The sequence below is a fragment of the Narcine bancroftii genome, chromosome 2, assembly GCF_036971445.1.
Source record: "Narcine bancroftii isolate sNarBan1 chromosome 2, sNarBan1.hap1, whole genome shotgun sequence".
Classification (NCBI taxonomy): domain Eukaryota; kingdom Metazoa; phylum Chordata; class Chondrichthyes; order Torpediniformes; family Narcinidae; genus Narcine; species Narcine bancroftii.
The window spans coordinates 209510501-209531472 of NC_091470.1; the positions used below are offsets into that span (position 1 = coordinate 209510501).

Genomic DNA, 20972 nt, shown 5'->3' on the forward strand with positions numbered 1-20972 from the left:
CAGACACATCTTCCTTTTACCTCCCTCTCCGCCTCCATCTTCCATGGGGACCGCTCCCCACTAACTGATTTTTGTGCACCTACCTGTGACCGTAAGAAATGCTATACTTGCTCCCACACCACCTTCCTCACCACCATTTGGGGCCTCAAACAAATTTTCCAAGTTTGCCTGTGAATTTGCAGAGGTCGTCTACTGCATCTGGTGCTCCCATTGTGGCCTTCTCTACGTCGGAGAGTTTGGATACAGACTGGGAGATTATTTCATTCATCACCTTCGTTCCTTCCACTGCTGCAGCAATGATCTCCCACTGGCCACCCATTTCAATTCCACACCCCATTGTCACACAGATATGCCTGTTTGTGGCCTTAGGCACTGCCAAATTACAGACAAAATGAAAGAAAAACTAACATTCTGTCTGACCACAATACAACAAGACAGCATTAAATGACTTCTCCTGTTTCCTTTAATCCCCTCCCCAACTCTCTCTCTCTCTCTTTCCACAGCCTGTCTCCTTTCCCCCAGCTCCCCACCCCCTTCCCATTCAGGAGCTGCCCCTCCCTTCTACCCTCTCACCCGTATCCACCTACCATTTGGCCTGTGATCTCCTCTCCCCCCGCCCCTTCCTCCTCTCCCCCCGCCCGGCCCCTTCCTCCCCTCCCCCGCCCGGCCCCTTCCTCCCCTCCCCCGCCCGGCCCCTTCCTCCCCTCCCCCGCCCGGCCCCTTCCTCCCCTCCCCCGCCCGGCCCCTTCCTCCCCTCCCCCGCCCGGCCCCTTCCTCCCCTCCCCCGCCCGGCCCCTTCCTCCCCTCCCCCGCCCGGCCCCTTCCTCCCCTCCCCCGCCCGGCCCCTTCCTCCCCTCCCCCGCCCGGCCCCTTCCTCCCCTCCCCCGCCCGGCCCCTTCCTCCCCTCCCCCGCCCGGCCCCTTCCTCCCCTCCCCCGCCCGGCCCCTTCCTCCCCTCCCCCGCCCGGCCCCTTCCTCCCCTCCCCCGCCCGGCCCCTTCCTCCCCTCCCCCGCCCGGCCCCTTCCTCCCCTCCCCCGCCCGGCCCCTTCCTCCCCTCCCCCGCCCGGCCCCTTCCTCCCCTCCCCCGCCCGGCCCCTTCCTCCCCTCCCCCGCCCGGCCCCTTCCTCCCCTCCCCCGCCCGGCCCCTTCCTCCCCTCCCCCGCCCGGCCCCTTCCTCCCCTCCCCCGCCCGGCCCCTTCCTCCCCTCCCCCGCCCGGCCCCTTCCTCCCCTCCCCCGCCCGGCCCCTTCCTCCCCTCCCCCGCCCGGCCCCTTCCTCCCCTCCCCCGCCCGGCCCCTTCCTCCCCTCCCCCGCCCGGCCCCTTCCACCCCTCCCCCTCCCCCGCCCCTTCCTCCCCTCCCCCGCACCTTCCTCCCCACCCCCGCACCTTCCTCCCCTCCCCTGCCACTTCCTCCTCTCCCCCGCCCCTTCCTCTCAGTTGTATCAACCTTGATGAAAGGCCCCAACCCAAAACACTAACCGACTAGCTCTCTCCACAGATACTGCCTGACTAACCAACTTGCACGGCAGCCTCCATTTCTGCAGTGGAGGCTGAAGGGGTGGGGGAGTTGGGGTAAAGAGAGGCAGTTACCTTCCTCGGTGGCGGAAGCTCCGAGAGGTTCCTCCCTCCGGACAACGCTGCTGCTGCTTCCCAGCACCGTCACCTGCGTGCACTTGCCATATAGGTCAACCACTGCCCAGACTTGGGGCGGCAAGCCCAGGGCAGCTACCCCGCAGTCCCGTCCATTCACCCATAGGTGCAGCTCGCCACTGGCTGTCCGCTGAATGCCCACCTTGTCGCCCTCACTCAGCTGGTCCAGATCCTGACCGTACTCCTCCAGCACCGAGCGGCCGTCCCTCAGCACCGAGCAGCCCGAGATGATCCAGGAGCCGCCCTTCAAGCCAGTGGCGCTGCTGGGGAAGTCCAGGGTGGCCGGGTCAGAGGCCGTCACCCCAATCTCGATGGAGCCACTCCAGGAGTTCACCTGCCGGGGGAAAAGGGAGCAGAGTCAAGGTGGAGCAGGAGGATCCCCACTGGCCTTCTTCAGCCTCCTGTCAGCCCTGGTCCTGCAGGACAACCCCCCCACCTCCCCACCAAAGCTAGGGTAGCTCAGTCAGAGGAGCACTCCCAACAGTTTGCCTTTCACACTGCTCTGCTTGGAGAGAACAAATCCACACAACACACACTTGTGTAAGTGTGTGTGCACGCACACGTGTGTAATTGTGTGCATGCAATTGTTATTGAAACATAGAACATTACAGCACAGAAACAGGCCCTTTGGCCCTTCTAGTCTGTGCCAAACTATTATTCTACCTGGTCTCACTACCCTGCACCCAGTCCATAGTTCTCCATCCCCCTTTCATCCATGTACCTATCCAAATTCTTATTAAATGTTAAAATTGAGCCTGTATTCACTCCTCAGCTGGCAACTCGTACCACCTGCCCACACTCCCCTCTGCAAACTTTGAAAACCTTCTTCTGTCCACACCACCTCCAATCTTGGTGTCATCTGCAAATTTGCTGATCCAATTTACATTATCATCCAGATCATTAATATAGAAGACAAACAACAATGGTCCCAGCACCAATCCCTGAGGCACACCACTAGTCACAGGCCTCCAGTCTGAGAAGCAATCATCCACCACTAATCTGTACACTATGTGCCGTATATTGCGCATGCACCGTGGTCTGGAGAAATGCTGTCTTTTCTGGCCATTTTTCTGCAGTCAGTTGATAATAAACTGGCACATGAAACACAGAACACTACAGCCCTTCAGACCTTGATGTTGTGCCAATCCACATCTCTCTTTGGCTTGGCTTCGCGGACGAAGATTTATGGAGGGGGTAAAAAAGTCCACGTCAGCTGCAGGCTCGTTTGTGGCTGACCAGTCCGATGCGGGACAGGCAGACACGATTGCAGCGGTTGCAAGGGAAAATTGGTTGGTTGGGGTTGGGTGTTGGGTTTTTCCTCCTTTGCCTTTTGTCAGTGAGGTGGGCTCTGCGGTCTTCTTCAAAGGAGGCTGCTGCCCGCCAAACTGTGAGGCGCCAAGATGCACGGTTTGAGGCGTTATCAGCCCACTGGCGGTGGTCAATGTGGCAGGCACCAAGAGATTTCTTTAGGCAGTCCTTGTACCTTTTCTTTGGTGCACCTCTGTCACGGTGGCCAGTGGAGAGCTCGCCATATAATACGATCTTGGGAAGGCGATGGTCCTCCATTCTGGAGACGTGACCCATCCAGCGCAGCTGGATCTTCAGCAGCGTGGACTCGATGCTGTCGACCTCTGCCATCTCGAGTACCTCGACGTTAGGGGTGTGAGCGCTCCAATGGATGTTGAGGATGGAGCGGAGACAACGCTGGTGGAAGCGTTCTAGGAGCCGTAGGTGGTGCCGGTAGAGGACCCATGATTCGGAGCCGAACAGGAGTGTGGGTATGACAACTGCTCTGTATACGCTTATCTTTGTGAGGTTTTTCAGTTGGTTGTTTTTCCAGACTCTATTGTGTAGTCTTCCAAAGGCGCTATTTGCCTTGGCGAGTCTGTTGTCTATCTCATTGTCGATCCTTGCATCTGATGAAATGGTGCAGCCGAGATAGGTAAACTGGTTGACCGTTTTGAGTTTTGTGTGCCCGATGGAGATGTGGGGGGGCTGGTAGTCATGGTGGGGAGCTGGCTGATGGAGGACCTCAGTTTTCTTCAGGCTGACTTCCAGGCCAAACATTTTGGCAGTTTCCGCAAAGCAGGACGTCAAGCGCTGAAGAGCTGGCTCTGAATGGGCAACTAAAGCGGCATCATCTGCAAAGAGTAGTTCACGGACAAGTTTCTCTTGTGTCTTGGTGTGAGCTTGCAGGCGCCTCAGATTGAAGAGACTGCCATCCGTGCGGTACCGGATGTAAACAGCGTCTTCATTGTTGGGGTCTTTCATGGCTTGGTTCAGCATCATGCTGAAGAAGATTGAAAAGAGGGTTGGTGCGAGAACACAGCCTTGCTTCACGCCATTGTTAATCCACATAGCCCTTAAATAAAAGCACTAAACCCTCCTTACCCTGTAATTTCTCTTCCATCCACGTGCCTGTCTCTTAAATGCCCCTAATGTACTCGCCTCCACCACCACCCCAGCAAGGCACTTCAGACACCCACAACTCTGTGTAAAAAACGTACCCCTGATATCTCCCCTAAACCTCCCTCCCTTCTCTTTGTACATATGTCCTCTATTCCTTCCCTAGGGAAAAGTCGCTGACTGTCCACTGTATCTATGACCCTCAGAATCTTGTAGACTTTTATCAAGTCTCCTCTCATCCTTCTATGCTCCAAAGAGAAAATTCCCAGCTCTACTAAACTTGGCTTGTTTTCCAATCCAGGCAATATTCTGGTGAAGCTCCTCTGCCGAAGCTCCTCAGCTTCCCCATCCTTCCTGTAATGAGGTGACAAAATGGAACACAATATTCCACATGTGGTCTCACCAGAGATTTGTAGAGTTGTTACATGATCACTCGACGCTTGAACTCAATCCCCCTTTTAATGAACCCCACATCTTCTTAACTAGCCTATCAACCCAAAATGAGCTGGAGAAACACAGCAGGTCACACACCACGTACTGGAAATGAAGGGTAACCAACATTTCTGGTCTGGGCCCTTCATCAGGAATAAGCAAAAACAGATAGAAGGTGGGGGTGAGGAGAGGAGGGAATCAGTCAGTCCCAAGGAGTTCACACACTTTAGTTCCTTCATTATTGTTCAGTGCAGCCATCACCCCACCCACACACCCCCCTCTTCTCCACACACACCCCCCTCTTCTCCACACACAGCCCCCTCTTCTCCACACACACCCCCCTCTTCTCCACACACACCCCCCTCTTCTCCACACACACCCCCCTCTTCTCCACACACACCCCCCTCTTCTCCACACACACCCCCCTCTTCTCCACACACACCCCCCTCTTCTCCACACACACCCCCCTCTTCTCCACACACACCCCCCTCTTCTCCACACACCCCCCTCTTCTCCACACACACCCCCCTCTTCTCCACACACACCCCCCTCTTCTCCACACACACCCCCCTCTTCTCCACACACACCCCTCTTCTCCACACACCCCATTCCCCTCAGACCCCCCCCTCACCACTCCCCTCAGACCCCCCCTCACCACTCCCCTCAGACCCCACTCACAATTCCTCACGTGGGACCCACCCTCCTTCCTCCCCTCCGGCTGCTGGAGGTCTGTTGTTCTCAGAGATTAAGCAGCAGGTTAAAAGATGAAACGTTATTGCATTTGTGGGACCAGGCGTTTGATTACCCTTCCTCGCCTACACACAGGGAGGTGTCATCACTGCAGGCAGTATGCCTTGTGCCGAAGTCCCCTGCCCTGCTCAGGATAGTAGGCCTCGATCCCCGGTGTTTCCTGGCAGGTGCCCCCGGAGAAGTCGCTCACCTTTCTGTCGATGCACACCTGGAAGAGCTGCCCGTCACCCAGCGGCTCCCGGCTCATGGCCAGGCCGTGGTTAAACTCCTCGGTCGGCTTGTTGCGTTTGGCCGTGCGATTTCCGTGGAGCAGGGCCACCAGCTTGCCAGTGCGAGGATGGAACTCCGCCGCCATGCTGTCCGCAGCGGAGCGAGGCCCAGGGACGCACGACGTCTGGCGACTGCGGGGCGCGTCCGCTTTACGACACCGCCATTGACCCCCCCCCCCCGGCTGCTCCACTTTACGGCTGCTAGGCGCCGACGTTAGGACGATAGGGGCGCTGTGGCGCGCGACGTCTGGCGACCGCGGGCCGCTCCACTTTACGGCTGCGGGGCGACGCGCATCCGGGAGAGGCCGTTCCTGTCATGGCGGCGAAGTGAGGGAGGTCGACGGAGAAGGAGCGGGTGAGGCACCGCGGGAGTGGACGTCCGGCCGCGGGGAGAGATTGGGTGGTGGGGTCTGAGGGGGGGGGGGAACGGGCTGAGAGGGGAGATCCGAGGGGAGATGCATCTGGGAACGGGGAGAAGGATCCGGAACTCCGCCAAGGCCGAGGAATGGGGTGGGGGGGGGGGGGGGGGGGGGGGGGATGAAGGAGATAGGAGGGGTGGGGATGAGGTATGCGAGGGGTATGAGGGAGGTATGAAGAAGATGGGAGAGGTATGAGGAACGGGAGGGTATGAAGGAGATGGGAGGGCTGGGTAAAAGGGAGATGGGAAGGGTATGAGGGAGGGATGAAGGAGATGGGAGAGATATGAGGAAGGGGAGGGAGATGGGAGGGAAGTGGGAATGATGGAGGAATGGGAGAGAAGTTTAGTTGAATCTGGGCAATGGGAGAGGAGTGTAGAGGAATCTGGGGAAGGGGTGAGAAGTGGTAAAGTGGGAATGGGGGAAGAATCAAAGAAGGAATGGATGTTTGGAGGAGAAGCAGTGAAAATCCAGGGAGAGGGGACTGCTTGAAGAGTAAACTGAAGGGAATCGGACTGGGGAAAGAAATGCAGGGGGATCAAAATAAATATTTGTAGAGGAGTCGCGGGGGGAGGGAAGGGACCTGAATTGATCAGCAGGTAGAAGGAATCCATGAAGGGGCTGTCAGAAGAAATGGATTTGATGGAGAGAAGGCAGAATCTGAGTGACTGGCATAAAGGGAGATAGGTGACGTAAGGGAAATCTGGAGATCAGGGATAGAAGAGGATCTCTGGCAATCTGGCAGAGGGGGTGATTTGGTCAGAACATTCAGCAGCAGTGAAAAGATGGAGTGTGGTAGTGATTGCTGAAGGGAAATTGAAGGGAGACCCCAATGATCCTCTCTGCTGCTCTTCTAGTTCCGTGATTGACCTCCATTCAGATAGAAGTGTACAGAGTGGGGACCAGCTTCCTCTCCCTCGCCACCCACCCCCCCCCCCCCACCCAAGCCATCAGGCTCCTGAACTCCTAGTACAGATGTGGATAGTGCACAGTGGACTTTCAGTGTATACGTCTCAATTATCTGCTCCCCCCCCCCCCCCAAGTTCAGCCAACTCTCCTAAGGAGAGCCATAAAAAAAGAAAAAAGAAAGAATATTTTTTAAAAAGTTAAATATACATATTAAAATCTAATCAATATAAATTGAAATGTAAATATTCTGAATATAACAGCCACTTATTAATTTTAAAATTATAATTATGTGAAACATATGTAATTTTTTCCATTATTAAACAATATTTCTTCTCATTATGCCATCTATTAATATCAATCATACTTGTATCTTTCCACGAACTAGCAATACATTTTTTCACTACGGATAAAGCTAAATATACAAAAGCAAGATGGAATTTTATCTAATCCCAAACCTTTCAGAGGTTGCAAACTACCCAATAAAAATACTTTTGGATCTAAAACTATTTTAATCTTATACAGGTATTCTAAAAATGATTGAATTTTCTTCCAAAAAGATTGTATATGTATACATAACCAAACTGCATGAAAAAAAGTTCCAACCGTATCACCACATCAAATCTGATTCATTAAAACCATTTTTTTTTAATTTTTCAGGTGACAAATATAATTGATCTAAAAAATTTGTAATTAATCATTGCATAACGTGCATTTATCATTTACACTATCATAACAGATATCTAACCAATCATCTTCAGAAAAAATAAAACCTATATCCACTTCCCATTTAATTTTAGATCTATCCAAACCCTTTTTATCCATACCATCCTGTAATATTTGATACATAAATGAAATATACCCCTTCTCTGGTACCTTCATAAGAAAAGTTTCAAATTTAGTCATTTTAGGTAAAATCATATCTCTACCAAACATATATTTTACCAAAGATCGAATTTGATAATAAAGAAATAAAGAATTCTTATCAATACCAAAATCTTCCCTCATCTGATTAAAAGATAAAAACTTACCCTCTTTAAAACAATCTCACAAATTTTTCACACCTTTAAATCTCCAATGCAATAAACTTTGATTATGTATTGAAAAATAAATAAGTTGATTATTATACAACGGAGTCAAAGCCAATAATTTACCCCTACAGCCATTTATTTTTCTTTATCCATAACTTCATTAACTGTTTTACTATAGGCACATTATATTGTTGTAACAAATTTATATTCCACCTAAACAAAAATTGATGTATTTCAAATTCAGAAATACTTGCCATCTCAATTTTAGCCCAACTAGGAGGCTGTACCAAATCAATCAATGAACTAATAAATTTAAGTTGGGCTGCCTCATAATAATTTTGAAAATGTAGTAAACGTAGTCCTCCTAACTCATATTTCCAAGTTAATTTATTCAAAGCTACTCTCAAAAATTTACCCCTCCATAAAAATCCCTAACCATTTTATTCAAATCTCGAAAAAAAAATTATCAAATAAATATGGAATAGATTGAAACAAATATTGTATACGTGGAAAGATATTCATCTTAATTGTATTTATCCTTCCCATTAAATTATTAGGTAAATCTTTCCATTTAATCAAATCAGTTTTAATTTTTTTCATTAACAGAGCATAATTTAATTTATATAAAGATTGATAATTAACATTCAAAATTATCCCCAGATATTTAATTCGATCAGTCCACTTCAAATTAATAACATTCTTATAAACTTAATAATCTCCTTCACTTACCAGTAATATTTCAATTTTTTCCCAATTAACTTTATATCCAGAAAGACATCCATATTGTATTAAACATTCCTTCAAATGCAAAAGTGACTGAGCTGGGTTTATTAAATAAACCAATACATCATCAGCAAATAAATTAATTTTATACTGCTCATTTAAAACTTTCATACCTTGTATCTGTGTATTTTGTCTTATCAACTGTGCTAAAGGTTCAATCACTAACACAAACAAAGCTGGTGATAAAGGACAACCTTGACGAGTTGATAGCGTTAACTTAAAAGATTCCGAAATCAAACCATTTGTCAATACTCTAGCTACCGGTTTACTATATAGAGCCCTGATCCAACCAATAAAAGAAGGACCAAACTTACATTTCTCCAAAATTTTAAACAAAAAATTCCATTCAACTCTATCAAATCCTTTTTCTGCATCTAAGGATATCACCATCGGGTGATCTAAAGATTGTCGAAATCTATTAAGCAAACTAATCACGTACAAAATGTTAATCTGAAGCATATCTATCCTTTTTAAAATCTGTTCGATAAATATGAATCAACTTTGGTAAAAATTTAGCCAATCTATTCGCTAATATTTTAGCTATTATTTTATAATCTACATTTAACAATGAAATTGGTCTATATGAAGATACTTTCAAAGGATCTCTATCTTTTTTAGGAATTACTGTAATTAAAGCACTAGAACAAGACTCAGATAAATCATAATGTTCTCCAACTTGACGTAATGCATCCCCAAACACTGGAGATAAATCATCACAAAAAAATGTTATAAAATTCAACCGAAAATACAGAATCACCAGGCGATTTACCATTCGGCATTTCCAACATAGCTATTTTAATTTCTGAATCAGTAAATGGTTCTTTTAACTCCTGTATATCTCCATCCTCGAATATCGGTAAATTCAACTGTGATAAAAAAAGATCAATCGATCCAGTTTCCTGTTTTCCTTCAGATGTATATAACTTTATAAAATGAATAAAATTCATCATTAATCTCACGAGGTTTATAAGTAATAAGAGAATTTCGTCTAACAGTATATCTGTCCTTGATATATGTTCTTTCTTTAATTGCCACACCAATACCTTATGTGCTTTCTCTCCCCATTCCTAATACTGTTGTTTAGTCCTATTAATCACACATTCAAATTGATAAGATTGCAAAGTATTATATTTCAATTTCAGCCTAGATAATTCTATTTTCTGATCTTCTGTAGCATCTTTCTGAAATTCCTTTTCTAACTCATCGATCTGTTTCTCTAATTCAAGACTCTGATTTAATCGATTCTTTTTTTTATTTTAGAAGTATAACTAATTATTTGTCTTCTCAAATAGGCTTTCATAGCATCCCATAATACAAACTTACTTTGAACAGAATTAGAATTTTTTTCAAAAAAATTAATTTGTTTTTTTCAAATAATCAATAAATTCCATATTTTTTTTACATTGTATTAAATCTCCAACAATAGGCTATTTGAATTTTCTCAGAAGTTTCATATGTAAAATATAACAGAGAATTATCTGAAATCACCCTACTTTTATATTTCGCTTGTTGTATTTTCCCTTGTAAATGTGCCGATACTAAAAAGAAGTCAATCCTTGAAAACGAATCATGTCTAGATGAATAAAAGGAAAAATCTTTCTCTGTCAGATTCAGATGTCTCCAAATATCTACTAAATTAAGATATTTCATCAACGCTTGGACCTGAATTGCCATCTTGGATTTCTTAACTTTCTTTGGAGATTTATCTAATAAAGGTTCCAAAACACAATTAAAATGACCACCAACTAAAATATTATCATTAACCTGACCCAAACATAAAAATGCATCCGAAATAAATATTTCATCTGCATTTGGGGCATAAATATTAAGTAAAGTCCAAAATTCACTAAAAATCTTACAATTCAATTTAAGAATACATCCTGCCTTTTCCTCCATTGATTGTAATTCAAAAGATAAATTTTTATGTATCAAAATTGCTACACCTTTAGCTCTAGAATTAAATGAAGAAGAATATACATGCCCAACCCAGTCCCTTTTTAATTTCACGCTTTCCTTCACATTCAAATGTATTTCTTGTAAAAAGGCAATATCAATTTTCATTTTCTTAATATATGCAAAGACTCACTTACGTTTAATCCGACTATTTAATCCTCGAACATTAAAAGTAGCAAACCTCAACTTTGACATATCTACTATTATTACTAAATACCAGTAATATCATTATATAAAAACTCAAATCAACGTATATAGGCCCTCCAATAAAAAAAATCACAAATTAAAAACTAAAAAAAATCATTAAAATAAAAAAAATAAAGAGAAAAAAAAGACCCCCCCCCAAAAAAAACTACCAAAAGGTAGTAATCCCCTAAACAAAAATTAGGTGTGGGTCACCCACCAGTGGCTGATGACTAGTAAAGAACTTAGTGCAAATCTCTCCCTCCCCAGCCAAACAGTCAATAACATCAAAATATCATAATAACAAAAGAAAATATAGAATAAGAAAATTCTTCTTTTCATCCAGAAGATTCCAACCTCTAAGATCCCATTTCAGAAGGAGGTAGACTCTTTCCATTCCTGTTTTTCCCATTTCTTCAGTTTCCAGAGCAACCAAATTTTTCTTTAGGAGATAATGGTAGACTACTTCTTTATCCTCTTATATCTGGCAATGAATCAGCAAAAATCATTGCTTCACGATCAGTTTCAAAAAACCGAAATTGATAGTCTCCATAAAACACCTTCAACACTGCAGGGTAACGAAAAGTAGACTTATAACCTTTACGCCACAAAACTTCTTTAACTGGATTGAATCGACGTTGACATTGAATGACCTCTTGTCTCAGATCAGGATAAGAAAAAGACTGTTATTCTGAATCAATAATGGAGTTTGTCGTTGTCTCGCATTTTGTACTGCAAGTCGAAGTATTGCTTCTCTATCCAAATAACTCAAACATCGAATTATCACCGGTTTCGGTGGTTGTCCAGCTGAGGATGTTCTTCTCAAAGCTCTATGGGCTCTTTCCAGTGCCAATCCCCCAGAGAAAAATTCTTGCCCTAATATTTGCGGAATCCAGTCTTTAAAGAAACGAAGAGGATCTTGTCCTTCTATACCTTCTGGCAAACCAACAATTTTCACATTATTCCTTCTGCTTTGATTCTCCAAATAATCTATTTTTCTTTCTAGCTCTTTCTCACGTTCTCCTAATTCTATGATTGATTTTTCCACCTTCAACACTTTTTCTGTGTTAGAAGTCACTTGTTGTTTACAGTCCAAAAAAGCAGTCTGAAATTTTTTAAATTCTTCGTAAGATGCATCCACACATGTCTTTAATTCTGAACTTATACTAGCATTCATTTGAACCATTTCATTCATTTGAGATATCAACAAAGGTTTTATAACAGCTTGAATAACCATTTAATTGCATACACTGTGATTCAGTAAAGCTCAGCTCTGCTCTCTCTGACATAGTGGCAGAACAAAGTAACTTCAGCTCCTGCTGCAACTCAGCAGAAGGCATTTTAAAAGTTTTACTGCGGGTCTGGACTCCCAGTGACGGCACTCCGACTTCCTCAGGGGGTCGCCGCTGGTCTTCCCCCGTATCTCGTTGTTTTTTCATCAATTCATGAAGAAAAACGATTTCTTCAGATTGAAATGCTACCTGATGCATTTCCAACAATGGAGTCGTCTTCCTATGTGCTCCCTCCATTGAAATCAAAAGGCTTTCCAAATCGGGGTCCACTTTTTGGGAACACACACCTTCTTCCGGAGAACGAATAATTCCAGCGCCATCCTTCATTTGGTGAGTAATAGGCTTTTTTTCAGCCCCCACAGGCAATCTTTGGGGTTTAGACAATGAAGAGATTAAGCCTGGGGCTGTACCAAGTCGTCTAGGCCCCAAATCTTCAGCACTTCGAAAATGTAACTTCTTATGCACTTGAGATTTAGTCTTTTTACCATTAGTGGCCATAATAATTCCTTAATACTTTAAACTAAAATTTTAAACATTTAAACTTGAAAACAAAGGGTTAAAAAACAGGTATTTAAAAGTCTGGCCAGAGAGGTCGAGATTGCACATCTAGACTCTACGCCATCTTGCCACGTCCCAGGAATTTGAAGTTCTTGACCCTCTCTACTGCTGAGCTGTCGATGAAGACTGGGTCGTGTTCTCCTGTCTTCCTCCTGAAGTCCACAGTCATCTCCTTGGTTTTGCTAACATTGATTGCAAAGTTGTTGTTGTTGCACCATTCAGTGAGCTGATCTAACTTCCTCCTGTACACTTCTTCATTCCCATTTGTGATTCTGTCACTGGCAAATTTGTAGATAACATTGGAATTGTGCCTGGCACACAGTCATTAGAGCCCGTGTTGATAATCAGTGAGGAGGCGATGTTGTTTCCAATTCATACTGACTGTGGTCTTCCAATGGGGAAGTCAAGGATCCAGTTGCAGTTTGGGGTGCAGAAGCTCAGGGTTTGGAACTTGTTGACCAGCACTGAGGGAATAATGGTATTGAACTGATACGGGTCCAAACCTTTGCTTAGGTACGTGTTAATTCTGGGCATGACCAACCTCTCAAAGCATTTCATCACAGTAGATGTCTACAGTCTTTGAGGCAGCTCACTCTACTGTTCTTGGGCACTGGGATGATTGATGCCCTTTTGAAGCAGGTGGGAACCTCTGATTGCAGCAATGAGAGGTTGAAAATGTCCTTGAGGACTCCAGCTAGTTGGTTGGTGCAGATTTTCAGTTACCCCCAGGTATGCATCAGGGCCTGGCACCTTGTGAGGGCTCACCCTCTTGAATGATATTCTGATGTCAGCTCAGAGACAGATATCACAGGGTCCTCAGCCTTTGCAGGGATTCTCTTAGAGCTTGAGGTAGGCATGGAAGGTATTCAGCTCATTGGGTAATGAAGACTGATAAGAAAGAATTACTATGTGTAGAGAGAAAGAAAAGTTGTTCTCCCTTTCCAAGGAAGGAACACGTTGGGCATTTGAATTTCATAATGTTATGGGAGCCATTAATAGTATTACATTATAACTAATATAGAGAGAAAATATTGAAAGGGCTGGATGGAGAGGATGTTTCCAGTGGTAGGAGTGAGGGAACAAGAGGGCACAGCTTCAGAATAAAAGGACGACCCTTTAGAACAGAGATGAGGAGGAATTTCTTCAGCGAGAGAGAGAGGTGTGGAGGGCAAGTCACTGGGAAGATTTAAAGCAAAAGTTGATAGGTCTTTGATTAGTAAGGGCATCAAAGGCCACAGGCAGGAGAATGGGGTTGAAAAGAAAAATACATCAGGAATTATTCGAATGGCCGGACAGACTTGATTGGCCTAATTCTGCTCCTCTAGCCTTGCTAAAGTTAGTTCAGCCTTTCATGGGCGTTTGTATTTAGTAATGTGATGGAAGTTTTTAATGATATTACTCAATATAACATCATTTGTTCCATTATAATAGTTGTGATAATATGAGTCAATGTATTAAGGTTTCTCTGGAGTTGAGGGTCCATAGCTCAGGCTGGTTTGTACCATGTGTCCCTTGTATTGGGTGTGGGAGAAGGGAGTTGATGAATGGATCCATTGGAAGGGACAGTGAGTCACAGACTGTCCTCTCCCGGATGGCGTTGGAACAACATACTATACAAACAGTTGGCGATCATTTGCTGCGGCCTCTCCCACTCGATGTGTTCCATTGGTTGGGAAGGTGTAGCAGCCCCTACACTTCCTCAGGAGTCTGAGGAGGACAAGGCTACCAGCTCCCATCATGAGAACATTTTACAGGAGCACAATTGACAGTGACCTGTCCGGCTGCATCACTGTGTGGGATGGGAGCTGCAAAGCATCGGACTGGATGACAATACTGAGAGTCATCAAAACGGCCATGAAGATCACTGGGGTCTCCCTTTCCTCTATTGATGACATTCACTGGGAGAATTGCTTCAATAGGGCTCAAAGAATTATTGAGGACTCTTTCCATCCAGCATATGGTATCTTTGTAAAACACAATGCTGGAGAAACTCAGCAGGTCAAACAGCGTACTTTATATAGCAAAGATACAGACACATAACCAATGTTTTGGGCTTGAGCCCTTCTTCAAGATATCTTTGACCCACTACCATCAGGAAGGAGGCACAGGAGCATCAATATCAAGACTCAGGCTAGGGAATAGCTTCTTGCCGCAGGTTGAGGTTGATGAACGGTGTCCTGTAACTGAGTAAATCATCCCAAAATGTTTAGTTATTTTATATTATCTCTTTATGTATGTACAGTAAAACCCCTGTTATCCAGAATTCAAACAACCGCAGCTTAAAGCAACAGGCAAAAAAAAGGTAGAAAATAAATAGATAAAAAATACAGAAGCTAAAAATAGGTTCACCTTGCTGTTAGTTCATCATCTCATAATCTCAAGCAACTGGGAAAATCACTTATCCGGAATCTACTAATCCCATATGTGCTGGATAGCAGGGGTTTTACTGTATGTGATTATTATGTGATGTGTATGTGTGTACCGTGGTACGGAGAAACACTGTTTCCTCAGTTTGTAGATGTACAGTCAGACGATAATGGACTTGCCTTGCTCCCTCACACAGCTTCTAGTGTCTGGTTCCTTCCCGAATCTGAGACGATGCCAGCCTTACTGGAACGCCCCAAGATGTCGAGCGCAATGGCGCGGGCACTGCACCAGCATGTCATGAAGGAGAGAGCGCGGAAACGGCAAGGTGTGTGGTGGGGGAGGGGGCCTCTGAACAAACCAAAGGGCAAATGGAGCAACATTTTCGTGGCACCTTTTTGAAGTCCCTGAGCAGTCAGTGTCATCGGGAGATTGAAGACATGGGGCCTCCAATTGGCATGGTAGCAAGGGGCAGGTGCTGGAATCTGGTGCTAAACACTATCTGCTGGGAGAACCCAGCGGGTCGAGCACCAACTGTTGGGGATAGAGAGATGGTGGACACTTCAAGCTGGAACACTTTATCAGGTTAACTGCAGTAGAGAGTGTAGGAGAGAAGTTGCTCAGGAGGCCCTTTGTGAGAGTGGTGAAACGAAGGAAAGATATCAATAAGATTGAAAGAGTGCAGAGAAAATTTAATCGGATGTTGCCGGGATTTGAGAAACTGAGTTGCAGGGAAAGGTTAAATAGTAAGGACTTGATTCCCTGGAGTGTAGAAGAATAAGGGGAGATTTGATCAAGGTATTTAAAATTGTGAGGGGTACAGATAGAGTAAATGCAAGTAAGTTTTTTTCCACTGAGGGTTGATGAGATACAAACTAGAGGCCCTGGTTAAGGGTGATAGGGGAAAGGTTTTGGGGGAACATTAAGGAGTACTTCTTCACACAGATTAGTGGAAATGTGGAACAAGCTGAGGTGGTGAATGCGGGCTTAATTTTAACATTTAAGAAGTATTTGGACAGGTACGGAGGGCTGTGGACTGGGTGCATGTACCTACCTATCACCTGCTATTTCCCCCCCAACACCTTCTTGTTTGGGCATTTTCTTGAATAAGGCTCTTATTCTTCTTTCTTGAAGAAAGGCTCTTGTTCATGTTAGTCACCCTGTTCAACAAACCTTTGTGTTTCATCTGTTCAGATCCATTTAGACCAGAGATGATATTCCCTCGCCATGTCTCAGAGGACGTTCTGAATTTTCCCCTTTGGAGACTGTCAATGTTCTCTCTCTCTGGGATCCTGGGGACAGACGATTTTGAGCACAAGCGCTCGGAACTGGCAGTTTGGTGGAGACCGATATTCAAGGGTCTTTCAAGGGTTAAGGGTCTTTATTGCAGTGATACAATTCCCAATCGCCTTGACCTTAACCCTCACCCCTCCCCAAGTTTTTTTCCAGACACCTTAAATTAAGGGCCAGCAAATTCTAGGCAGGTTATCACACTTTTCACACAGTCGACACGATTAGCATAGCGGTTAATGCAACACTGTGACAGCGTCTAGGACTGGGGTTCAAATCCTGTACTGTCTGGAAGGATTTTGTAAGTTCTCCCCGTATCTGCATGGGTTTTACCCAGGGGCTCCTATTTTCTCCCACCGTACGAAATGTACAGAGGTTTGGCGGTATGGACTCGTGCGCCGAAAAGGCCTGTTGCTGTGCTGTGTCTCAATAAACTCTTGGGCACTGGTACGATTGAGGCCTGTTTGCAACAGATGGGTACCATGCCCTGTTGGAGGAAGGTGTTGAAGATATTAGCAAGATGGTCAGAACAGGTTTTCAGCACTCGGCTGTGTATTCTGCCTGGACTAGATGCTTTCCTCGGATACGCTGTCTTGGAGACAGCTCACACGTCATCCTCAGATCAATATTTTTTCTGCTAGAATATGAAATACAACATAGGAATCTGCAGCACAGTACAGGCCCTTCAGCCCAGAGTGTTGTGCTCACGAAATAAACTACTTCAACTGTCTAGAATTTCTCTACTGCATAACTCTTCGTTTTTCTCAGTTCCATGAACCTGTCTAACGGTCTCTTAAAAGACCCTGTTGTCCCTGCCTCAACCACCGTTGCTGGCGGCAAATTCCCTGCACCCACTCCTCTCTGTGTGAATAACATCCCCCTCTGTACTTACTCTCAAGCACCTTAAAACTACACCCCCTCGTGTTGGCCATTTCACCCCTGGGGAAAAAGCCTCTGCCATCCACATGATCAACGCATCTCATCAGGACTTATTCAGGACTTTTGATACTTTTTATCCCCAATGTAAATTCCACCTAAGATGGAGATCCAGGGGAATGAGGTCCCTGGGCGGAGGGAATCGGGAAGGGAAGGCTTTCCCTCCTCTTTTCTCCATGTGCAGGAAGCTTCTGACCCTATCCCTGTGTCCCATTGCAGAGGAGGAGGAGGTGGACAAGATGATGGAACAGAAGATGAAGGAAGAACAGGAAAGGAAGAGGAAGAAAGAGATGGAGGAGCGGATGTCACTGGAGGAGACCAAGGAGCAGGTGAGAAGGGGCGGAGAGCAGCTCCACATGAGGGATGGGCTGATGAGGAGACACCAAGAGCATAGAGACAGGCCTGGCGTGTCCCCACCCCACCCATTCACCATTGATGCCTTGTTCCCATCAATGAAATCGGAACATTCCAGCACAGTGCAGGCCCTTCGGCCCACAATGTTGTGCCGACCCAAGTAAACTCACTCCACAACAATCTGACCTTTCCTCCCTTACACCCCTAAACCTCGCTTTTCTCATATCCATGCCGATTGTTGGGAACAAGTATGAAAGGTTCAAAGAGTGACAGTGCAGGACATGTGGTGATTTTAAACCGTAAGCTTTATTGACAATGGGAGACGCGTACATCCTTATGCAAACCAATCTTGCTATCACTACCTGGACGAGGGATAACCACAACAACAGAGAGTTAAAACAAACAAGACCCGCCCCCTTCCCCTGACAAACTTGAAGCAATTTACAAGTTAAATCAAACGACCCACAAAGGTCCCATTCAAGGTGCATTGCCATCGAGAGTCCCAACCCATCCTCACAGAGCACACACACACACACACACACACTTCTGTGAGCACTCCACAGGTTATCACTGACACATGATTGCAGAGAGAATGATTGCAATAAAATTGTCAACATGAGAGCCCAGCTGTGGTGGTGGGGGGGGGGAGGGGGTCAATGAGGAGCCCGATGGCTGTGGGTAAGAACTGGTCTTTAAGCCCAGTTGGTGTGAATTTTCACAGAGCCTTCTCAAGATTGGACGAGAGAGAAGAGCATGTGACTGGGGTATGACAGGTCCTTCAGAGTGTCGGCTACCATTCCTAGGCAGCAAGGTATGTGCATGGAGTTCATGGAGGAGAGAGAAGTTGGCGAGATGCCCTGAGCTGCATTCACCGTCTTCTGCAGCTTCTTCCCCTCTCGAGCAGACCAACTCTGGTCCCACGCTGCGAAGCACCCAGCTTTTGATGAAGCACTTGTAGAAATTGTTGAGGGACAGGAGAGACATTGGAGGCATCCTGCCCAGAGTCTGGTGAGAGCTCCTTTCCTTGCCTCAGCGAGGAACAACATGGGTGCCCTGCTGACCCCTCGCTCCCTCGCTGCCCTCAGATCTCCAAGATGGAATTGAAGCTGCAGAATCTGCAGGAGGAAAAACACCAGCTGTTCCTGCAGCTGAAGAAAGTCTTGCACGAGGAGGAAAAGCGCCGTGCCAAGATGAAGGAACAGAGGTAGGGGGGCTGGATGGGGGCGTGTTCTTTATCCTCTCCCAGTGTCCAAGAAACAATAGGTGACAGGGGAACTATGTGGGGCACACCACTGTTAAAAGTTTCCCAGGGTGGATCTTGCCTGTTAGGGCCGGCACATGGTGGGAGGTTGGACAATGATGGAAGTTGCAAGGTCACGATGGGATTGTGGCTCACAAGGTCTGGCAAATTGAGATAAATTTGGATAAGTACGAGGTGTGGCATTTTGGGAAGTTGATCCTGAAGAGAGTTGTAGAGCAGAGAAACTCAGAAGTACATGGTTCTCTGGCGACGCAGGTGGTCTGGGTGGTAGAAAAGGTGTTTGGCACAGGACATGGAGGTGAGATATCGTGTTTTGGCGACAAAGGACATTGGTGAAGCCACATGTGAAACACTGAGTGCAGTTCTGGTTGCACAGATACAGGAACTATAAAGGGTGCAAATGTCAGACAGTCTACAGTCATGCACTTTGGTAGAAAAAAATAAATGGACTATTTTTTTTAATGGGGAGAAAATTGAAAATACCCAGTTGCAAAGGGACCTGGGAGTCCTCTTGCAGAATAACCAAAAGGTAAACTTGCATGTTGAGACAAGGGTGAAGGCAAATGCAATGCTAGAACCATAGGACCCTATAGCATAGAAACAGGCTCCTTCACCCTTTTAATCTGTGCCTAACCATTTTTTTTTTGCCTAGTCCCACTGACCTGAACCCTGTCCTTATTCCTCCAATGCCCTCCCATCCATGTACCTGTCTAAATTCTTCTTAAATATTAAAATTGAGCCCACATTCACCTCAGCTGGCAGTTCGTTCCACACTCCCACCACTCTCTGTGTGAAGAAGTTCCCCTTCGTGTTCCTCCTAAACTTTTCCGTGTCCTCTGGTTTGTATCTCACCCACCCTCAGTGGAAAAAGCCAACTTACATTTACTCTGTCTATCCCCCTCATAATTTTAAATACCTCTATCAAATCTTCCCTCATTCTTCTACGCTCCAAGGAATAAAGTCCAAACCTGTTCAGCATTTCCCTGTAACTCAGTTCCTGAAGTCTGGCCGAAATCCTAGTAAATCTTCTCTGCACTCTTTTATCTTATTGATATCTTTCCTGTAGTTTGGTGGCCTTCATAAATCAAAGTATTGAGTTCAGGAGTTGGGATGTGATGGTAAATTTGTATAAGACATGTAGGGGTACAGAGGGATGTGGGATGGGAGCAGGCTAGAGGGATGAGGCAGAAAAATTGGCACAGATCGGATGAGCCAAAGGGCCTGTATTTGAGCTGTGGTGAGCGAAGGTTCTATTTGTAGGAATCTGCTCCACTGCTCTCCTTCCACACACACCTATCCACCTGGTTTGCCTTTCCTTTTGTTTGTCCCTCCCATCTCTCCCATCACCTAGCTCCATTTCCCCATCATCCCCTCCCCATCCGGTTCCACCCATCACCAACCAGCCCCGCTCCACCACCTGGCTGGCCTTTCCTTTTGTTTGTCCCTCCATCTCTCCCATCACCTAGCTCCATTTCCCCATCATCCCCTCCCCATCCGGTTCCACTCATCACCAACCAGACCCGCTCCACCACCTGGTTGCACCTATTTGCGGAGGGGAACATTCTGTCGTGCTGCAGAACAGTTGTGTTTCTGGAGTGGAGAATGCTTTGGCGTTGCAGTACTGCGTGCTGGTGACAGCTGCAGGAGCCTGAGATGATTCCACCTTTCATAGGGGGAAAAGGCAGAGAGGCAGGTGGCAGCGTTCAGGGTACTTCCCAGCTCTGGACAGTCAGCTCCCTAATCCTGGCTCTGCCCTGTGAACTCATAGCCTGATTGTTCTTCTATCTTGTAACCTGTCTTTCCAGTGACCTGAGCACCCTGACGCAGGCAGCCTATCCACAGGCTCTGGCAATCCACTCCGGCCCGCACCTGATCAACGTACAAGGTACAAGCACATTGTCACACTTGCACTCAAACTCTTACAGTGAGAGATGTGTGTCTGTGCATGCGTACATCAGGTGTGTGTGTGTCTCTCTCTGTGCATGCGTGCATCAGATGTGTGTCTGTCTGAATGTGAGTACCTGTGTGTGAATGAGTTTGTGCATGCATCTGTGCATGCGTGTGTAGGGTGTATGTGAGTGTGCATGGATGCGTGTCTGTGTGTACGTGGGTGCGCATGTGTGTGCTCTGCAGGATTC

The 20972-nt window shown here is 46.2% G+C and overlaps 2 protein-coding genes across 5 annotated transcripts in view; one reads left to right on the forward strand and one right to left on the reverse strand.

Moving 5' to 3' along the window:
- neurl4 (neuralized E3 ubiquitin protein ligase 4) overlaps positions 1–5614 on the reverse strand; it is an 86390-nt gene extending 80776 nt beyond the window's left edge. The window contains exons 1-2 of the mRNA XM_069920168.1: positions 5429–5614; positions 1591–1984 (exon numbers count right to left, since the gene is read on the reverse strand). Of these exons, the coding sequence (XP_069776269.1) occupies positions 1591–1984; positions 5429–5593 (559 nt within the window). The 5' untranslated portion in view covers positions 5594–5614. The remainder of the gene's footprint in view (positions 1–1590; positions 1985–5428) is intronic.
- Positions 5615–5755: 141 nt separating this feature from the next.
- Positions 5756–20972, forward strand: part of gps2 (G protein pathway suppressor 2) — a 29681-nt gene continuing 14464 nt past the window's right edge. For all 4 annotated transcript variants that reach the window (XM_069920202.1, XM_069920205.1, XM_069920206.1 and 1 more), the window contains exons 1-5: positions 5756–5862; positions 15193–15321; positions 17439–17548; positions 18659–18777; positions 20640–20719. In XM_069920202.1, the coding sequence (XP_069776303.1) occupies positions 15228–15321; positions 17439–17548; positions 18659–18777; positions 20640–20719 (403 nt within the window). In that variant the 5' untranslated portion in view covers positions 5756–5862; positions 15193–15227. The remainder of the gene's footprint in view (positions 5863–15192; positions 15322–17438; positions 17549–18658; positions 18778–20639; positions 20720–20972) is intronic.